General features: G+C 43.2%; 1 protein-coding gene across 1 annotated transcript; it reads left to right on the plus strand.

The window, feature by feature from the left end:
* The first annotated feature begins 391 nt into the window (after window positions 1-391).
* LOC308475600 (uncharacterized protein C3orf38 homolog) lies at window positions 392-7734 on the plus strand. Its single transcript, XM_081002740.1, has 3 exons — window positions 392-613; window positions 5724-5944; window positions 7064-7734. Exons 1-3 carry the CDS (start codon window positions 475-477, stop codon window positions 7655-7657), a joined length of 954 nt encoding a protein of 317 aa, XP_080858866.1. The 5' UTR covers window positions 392-474; the 3' UTR covers window positions 7658-7734.
* Window positions 7735-8348: the final 614 nt, after the last annotated feature.

Here is an 8348-nt window from a genome sequence, read left to right on the forward strand (position 1 = left end):
TAATAATAATAATAATAATAATAAATGTGTTTTGCTGGCCGCACTAGCACTGGGCCTAGAGAGCAGCCTTTTCCCTCAGCGCCCTTTCGTTGCGTATCACAGCAGACAGGCGGCAGCCACTCTCTTCCAACGGCCAAAACTTGGCTAAGGTATGCTTGGGGAGATCCCCCTTATTAGATGAGGCCTCAGAAGACAACGGAACCAATGCAGCCCCCTCCGCGTTCCAAGCCGAACCCGTTCAGGCCGCGCTCGCGTCGCGCGAAGCGTCGAGGGGGCGGGGCCGGAGGCTGCTCGCAGCAACACCCGAGCGGCGGAAGCACGTTGACCCTTGAGCCTGTCGGTTGCCAAGGTTTCCTGTGGCGGGGGGGGGGGAGAAGAGGGGGGGCGCTGGCGGCTTCGGGGGGGGGGGCTCTGCCTGCGCTCCTCACCTCGCGCCACCAAGAGGCGACGCCGCCGCCGGCCGCCACCACCACCATGGCTTCGGCCTGGGCGGGGTTGACTGAGCGCGAGCGGGACGGCTGCCGGGAGCTCCTGGATCTTCTCCACACGGACGACCTGCTGTCGCTGACGGACACGGTGACTAACCGCCTCGTGCAGCCAGACGACCGCCAAGGTATTGGGGCGGGGGGGGGGGAGTACGCGGAAGGGGTCTGCGGACTTCAAGAGGGGTGGGGGGGAGTAGAAGTGGAGCCTTGTGGGTCTCACTCCGGAGCGGACTCTCATCTTCTAGCTTAGTCAATGCAGAGACTGTGGCCAGAAATGGGCGAAAGCGGGGCGGAGACCTTGAGTCCCTGTCAGGGGGAAAAGGCGAGGTTTCAGTAAACAAACAATAACAATAATCGCTTTTTCGAACATAAGCGCCTATAGAGAGCCTCGAGGGGAAATGTTCGAACCGAATGGAAAAACAATAATACTGCATAATTTTGGTATTTCTAAGAGACGGGGGGGGGGGGAGGAGAGGATGAGGACAAGAATGAACGATCGGGTTAGTATTTTGGAGTTTGTTTTTAAGCTACTTCATTTCTCTCCACACACACATCGTCCTAACTTTGTTTTTTAAAAAACACACCGCCAGCGATTTGAAAACAAGTGCAGATATTTGTATGCTGTTTTGTGACAGTAGGTCTTCGGGTTGTAGGAACAAAACTGATAATCTGCTCCAAGTGTGACTTAACTCTTTGGCTCATAGAACTGCAGAGAAAACAGCAGGCAGAGTTCACTTAACAAGTCTTCGGACTTCAGGAGCTGTGTTGTCGTTGTGCACTGTTTTAAGGGGGCACAGTTGCAAAAGAATGTATTTGGAAGGGGGGGGGTCCTTAAACTTCATTAACTGAAATCCGTAATCTTTTTTAATCCTTAACAAATCCATCTGAAGATTCTAGCTGCCAGGAACAGACCTGTCTGCTCTCTTGGTCCAGAGTTTGTCACCCGTCCGGCTTCCAGATCTGAATGAAGAGGTTTATATTTGTAAGCCATTCCAGGAGCCTTTTTCACTAACATTTAGTGGGTGTTAGAAATAAATTTGTTTGACCAGAAAATATGTCCAGACAAAAATGCATGCTGTCATGTTATCTATAATTTTTTGTTTTATTTTGTAAAATAGGGATTTTTAGGATCTTCTGACAGCGTATGTTTGTTAAAGACTATTTGCCAGTTAAATATGATACTGGCATATTAAATTCATGTGTCTTTGATGAGACCAAAATAAAGAAGTACTTTATATTTCTAATATGCCTTTAAAAATAGCTTGCAGTTTGGGTCTTTTACTATTATTTTAACTGTGTTCAGATATAGGAGCCATTATGAGAAAATCGCTTTGTGTTGTTTCCTATTGTTACTTGGCTGGTGATTTCATACAGCTGCATGAGTAGTAGTGTCATATGATAAAAGGTAATGCTTATTTGTAGGTAGATAGAAGTTGAAGTATGTGGTTACTGTGTGGAGTTAGTAGTGGTCATGGCTTCTGCAGCCCCACAGGTGGGACACTGAAAAAAATTAGGGGAGCTTCTAAAAGTTTTCGAAGCCTGTTCTTGCCATTGAGAAGGAGGCATTAGTGACTCAGTGTCGTGAGTCAAGAGGCAGCTTCCATTCTGCTTGGTTGTCTTCTGACCACCAGGACAGTGGCAGCTCTGCCTCTCCAATCCTCAAGTGGTATTGAACACTAGTCCTACTCATAGTAGATCCATTGAAGTCAATGGACATTAATTTCAGTGGGTCAACTCTGAGTAAGAATTGGTAGGATACAGCCCATTGTTTGCAACTAAAAGAAAGTGTGTTCAACTGATCTGCCCTTGCCTCTTCCGTCCCTGTCTGAATTTAGTTTGTACGTATGTGGATTCTTGGCATAGGGGCTTCTTTGTGTTGCTGCCTATTGTTACATAACCAATATTTTCATACAGCTGCACATCTACCACATAACACAAATGCCCCAACTAATACCATACCATGTACATGTGCAGTCACAGTACTATAAAAAGGAATTGCAGCTGTGTGTACATACATAATTTAAAATACAGTGATCTAGTGATGATTTTTTTACCTGGTGAAGAAATGGTTCTAAGACTCACTCTTACCAGGGAGCATTTAAAATTTCTGTAATTCTTAGTGTTGTATCCAGTGGACTTCTGCTTATGTAACAGAACTTAATTTTTTAAAGCTTCCTGAATGTTCTTTTAAATTGCTCTGGAGGGTTGGGCCTTCTGAAGACCAATTTTGAGGGCAGTTGCTGGACTATGGTAGAATCATAGAATCATAGAATTATAGAGTTGGAAGAGACCACAAGGGCCATCGAGTCCAACCCCCTGCCAAGCAGGAAACACCATCAGAGCACTCCTGACATATGGTTGTCAAGCCTCTGCTTAAAGACCTTCAAAGAAGGAGACTCCACCACACTCCTTGGCAGCAAATTCCACTGTCGAACAGCTCTTACTGTCAGGAAGTTCTTCCTAATGTTTAGGTGGAATCTTCTTTCTTGTACTTTGGATCCATTGCTCCGTGTCCGCTTCTCTGGAGCAGCAGAAAACAACCTTTCTCCCTCCTCTATGTGACATCCTTTTATATATTTGAACATGGCTATCATATCACCCCTTAACCTCCTCTTCTCCACGCTAAACATGCCCAGCTCCCTTAGCCGTTCCTCATAAGGCATCGTTTCCAGGCCTTTGACCATTTTGGTTGCCCTCCTCTGGACACGTTCCAGTTTGTCAGTGTCCTTCTTGAACAGTGGTGCCCAGAACTGGACTCAGTACTCCAGGTGAGGTCTGACCAGAGCAGAATACAGTGGCACTATTACTTCCCTTGATCTAGATGCTATACTCCTATTGATGCAGCCCAGGATTGCATTGGCTTTTTTAGCTGCTGCGTCACACTGTTGGCTCATGTCAAGTTTGTGGTCAACCAAGACTCCTAGATCCTTTTCACATGTACTGCTCTCAAGCCAGGGAAGCAGAAGAAAGGGAAGCAGAAGAAAGTGAAGTCCCATTGTGTGAACAGAAGCCAGCTTCCACAACATTGGGTTCTTTGCTTACTCAGCAGTGATCAAATACATGTGATTGCAGCAATAATTTATAATAAAGAACTGAGCCTACAGAAAGATGATACCAATGAAGGTGTTCAATTTAAGTTTAGCACTTTGTTCTGCCTATAAACTAGAATGCTTGTAGAACACTAGAATCCTATGTTGTGTTTTAATTGTGGGATGTGTTATGTTTTTGGGAAAAAAGAAATCCTACACGAACTTGTCAGTATTCTACTATTCTGAGCATCTGACTAGATTGTCCAACTTTCATCTCTTCCCATCTTCCATCAGTGCCCAGGGGAAAGGCTACTCTGCTTTGGAACACAGTGAAGTAAAGTTATAGCTCCAAGTGGGAGGTGGGAATTAAAATAAGAACATTTATGTGCTTATCTGAGAAGGTATTTGGGGAGTACATAGCCGGCTTTTTAGTACTTATAGCCTTTGGAAGGTGCTCTGATTCAGTTTAAAATTTAAGAAGCCAAACTAAAGAAAGTTATAAGACTTTAAATAAATTAAATATTTGAAGTGTAAATGGTAGAGGTTTGCTGTGAGCACAAGTTGCACCTTATATTTGTAGCATTTGGAAGCAACTCAAAACTGTTTTGGATCCACTCATTTCCTTCTCTAGTTTTTTGGCGATCCAATGACTTTGGGAGAAGGAGAGCTTTCCTGCTAGGTGATTTACTTTATCTTTGTTATACTGGCAAAGGCATTTTTTCTCACCCCTCCACCACCTCCTTCCTAGAAGTACACTCTGTGAAATAAGAGACAACACTATGATTTTTTATTGTTAGGAAAAGAATGGTTGGGAAATAAGTCTAACTCCATCGCTTATGCCCTGCTTTCACATCCAGAATGATGACCTAAGTAAAGAAAACCATTCCTCTCTCAAATCACTGTGATTGGAGTACACCAGGGGTGTCCAAACTTTTTTCAAAGTGGGCGAGATTTGATGAAGTGAACATGCATGAGGGCCAACCAAAGCTTTTTTTACAAGTTTACCCTACAATGGTTGAACTTTGTTTAGGATTGAAATTGATGAGTTTTTAAAAAAAGATTTTACCCCAGAACATATACTGCCATGGGGGCTGGATTAAATCGACTGGCGGGCTGGATTAGACCCCCGAAATGGACTTTGGACATGCCTGGAGCACACTGAGAAAATTATCTACTGTGATTAAATGCTAGTCCTGTCAGTCAAAATGAAATATTATTCCACCTCCCCTCCCCTCTCCTTTGCGCATACACACCCTTTTAAATTCTGGGCATTTCCCCACTCAGCTTGGATTTGTATCTCAAAAGAAAAGTGAGGGATGTGTGTTTAATTTTATGGAAAAACACAGGCAACACTTACAAGTTTGGTGATTCCCTGTTTGCCCTTGATACACTTTGTTAAGCAGGCAGTCCAAGTTGGAAACATCAAAGTCTTCCTGAATCACCCCAATATGCATCATTATTTGAGATATACAGAGAGCTGATGCATATTCCTAGTAAATATGGGGGGAAATAACTTGTTGCATATATTGATCCTTGTAGTTGAACATCTTTAGGCAGACTTAATTACGATAAGGATTCTTCTGTTTTGATTGGTGAATAATTCTTGATTGAAACATGCATTTCCAATGGATCTCTTATTGGCTGTCAATGGCAAGCTGAAGGGTTGTCGCTATGTAGCAGAGCAGCTGCTTTGCATGCAGAAGATCCCAGGTTCAGGCCCCAGCGTCTCCAGGTGGGATAGGGAAAGACCCAGTCTGAAACCCTGGAGAGCTGCTGCTAGTCAGTGTAAATAATACTGAGCAAGATGGAGGAATGATCTGACCCAATATAAGGCAACTAGCTTCCTATGGCACATGGAACTTGTTTTCTTGCCAACCAACATGTGACTTAATTACATTGGACCATGAACCTGTGTGGAAAAATATGTTTTGAATAGCAGTTGCCACTGAAGACAGGCTCAACAATATTTAGGCCTCTGTCTTCAGCAAGAACCATGCTGCCTTTTACCCATCAGAGTAAAGTTTCTTTGGCTTGGGAGAAGGGTATGAGGGAAGGAACACCAGTGGCAAAATTTGGCGTTTTTGAGAGACATAATAGCTCAAAAGGACCTTTTAATGGTTCTCAAGTGATTAAGACTCAAGTTCCAGCTTTCTTTTGCAGAATGATAATTGGATTCAAGGAACACGCCTGTTTCTGATTTTATTTTCAGAAGCCATAAATGCCATCGTATTGTACAGTCAAAGTGCTGAAGAGCTGCTGAAGAGAAAGAAGGTATTTCGAGAGGTAATCTTCAAGTATTTGGCAGCAAAAGGAGTCGTAGTGCCGCCTTCTTCTGAAAAACACCAACTTGTTGATCGTGCAAAGGAGTACTGGTGTGAACAGCTAAAAGATAATGGCTCAGAAGAAATCTATACTGAGCCTGATGTACAGGTGAGGTTTATTGTACATGTTTTATAAATTCAAAGCATTCTTTTTGGAAATTAGTTGCTTGTTCATGCTTTAATAAGTTGTTCACATTTGTCTTCTATGGAGGAGCAGGGGGCATATTCTTTCTGTTAGAAGTGTATCATGTGACAGCGTTTTTGTGCAACATAAGCATCGGACCTTCCTGTCTGTTCCTCACATGCTTTGAAGATAGTAGAATAACAGGTGTCTAAATGAGAGAGGGTTCTGTGAGTGATTCCTACAGAAAGCAGGCCGATTTTGGAAGCCATATTCAGCACAACTGTTCTTTAGAGCAGAGATGGGGAACCTCTGACCATCTAGATGTCAAACCCCATTCATTCTCTGCAAGCTCCTACACATTTTTGAGGTGAGGCAACCAGAACCATAAACAGTATTCGAAATGCACTCATGCCATAGATTTGCATCATGGCATTATTATATCAGCAGTTTTATTTTCAGTTCCTTCCTAATGATCCTTAGCATGGAATTTGATAAGAATTTACCTTTCTCACAGCTGCCACACACTGGGTCAGCATCTTCATTGAACTACCCAGAACTACTCCCAGGTTTTGTTCCAGGGTAGTCACTGCCAGTTCAGGCCCCATGAGTGTATATGTGAAATTAAGATGCATCCGTTTTCACTTGTTTATATTGATTTGCATTTGCCATTTTCCTGCTCATTCACTCAGTTTGGAGAGTACTATGTGTACATCTGATTTCCCCCTACTTCTTTTGCTGCCTTGAACATGGGGGAGGAGAGGAAGTAGAAGTCCTATTGTATGAAATCCACTTCAGCATTTCATAGAACCCATGACTAATGAATGGTTCCTGTTTCCACAAAACAGAAATCTACAGAGGTTTTTTCTGCCTAATAAAGTGGATCCAAGTAAGCTGTCTATTCCACACATCTTTAGACAGCCCCTTCATTTGGTGTGCATAGTTCTGAACATTTTCAAAGCAGAAATTATGGCTGCATTAATTGTTGCATTCCATGTTAGTTGCAGTCGTAGGGTCCATTTCAACTTTGCTGAACAGTACCATGTGGAAAGGAATAAGTACATTTTGTTACTGCTTAAAAGTAAAAGTCCCTACTTGGTTTTTCAGAAACCTGAAGAGGGAGGGAAGGAAGGAGGAGACAAGCAAGATCACAGCAAAGATTGCCACAGTCTGGGAGAGGAGTTTTGCCAGTGGTTCTTTGGAATTCTGAACTCTCAGAACCCGTTGGTTGGAGAACCACATGATGAATGGGGACCACAACATTTTTGGGATGATGTAATCCTAAAGTTTTGCTATAACACTTCAGAACAAAACATGGAAGAGTACTTGGGTGCAGAATTGGTTAGCCTTCGTTTACTGTCATTGGTGAAAGAAGAATACCTCTTCCTGAACCCGAACTTGGACGCTGGTGGGCTGAAGTGGACAGTTTCACGACATGGGTTAGTTGTGGTGGCAGTAGCAGGCACAGTTCATAGAAATACTTCTTGCTTGGGCATCTTTGAACAAATCTTTGGACTCATCCGATGCCCCTTTAGGGAGAATACGTGGAAAATCAAGTTTGTGAACCTAAAGATTGTTGGTCAGAATGCCATGGAACCTGGGACCCACTTAGAAAGACCTTGCATAAAATATGAGCAGGAAGAACTCCAGGAATTCTATGTTTCCAATGATCTTTCCTTGGTTGAGTCTCAAAAATCCTGAGCATTCTGTGTGCAGAATGAAGTAGAACAGTTTGTGGGCCCAGAAAATACAACACATGAGCATACTTGAGCATTCAAGTAAGTTGTTTGCTTCTATTTCTTGAGTTAGACTTTCTGGTTGGATGACAAGCCAAAGTACTGCCTAAACAACTAGTGCTAATTGGGTTGACACCTAGTGCTGGTTGGGCTGACTCAGGTTCCCTAAAGTTACAGTCTGGCACCCTGAAGAGAAAGGAGGAATGGTGAGCAGATGCTTACCTTCTCTCCCTTCTGCTACTGTTCTCTCTCCTGCCCTTGCTTTCCCCCACTGTGAGACACGGGGAAGCAAGCAGAAAGAAGCAAGCACAAATGAGAAGGATGCAAAACGGGGAAAGACGCATCATCATCATCTTGTCTACCTGTGGCTTCGTCACCTTCTCCTTGGGGTAGCAGTGGGGGGGGGGGGTAAGGGATATGTGTGGATCAAGACCACCATATTGCCAAAGATTACTTAACAGTCACTGGATCTGTGAAGGTGTCTTCTCTTAGAGTAGTTCTTTCACATTAAAGAAGCCCTAACAATGATGGAGCCAACATTAGTGTGTTACTGTTAGTTGGAAAATTACATTTCTCTTGGGTTCTTTTTGTAATTTGCACTTGTCACTTAATATTTTTTGTGTAAAAGAAACAATGTTAGAATTAAAGCTGCTGTT

This window comes from Podarcis pityusensis (assembly GCF_964106645.2).
Source record: "Podarcis pityusensis genome assembly, chromosome: 4".
Classification (NCBI taxonomy): Eukaryota; Metazoa; Chordata; class Lepidosauria; order Squamata; family Lacertidae; genus Podarcis; species Podarcis pityusensis.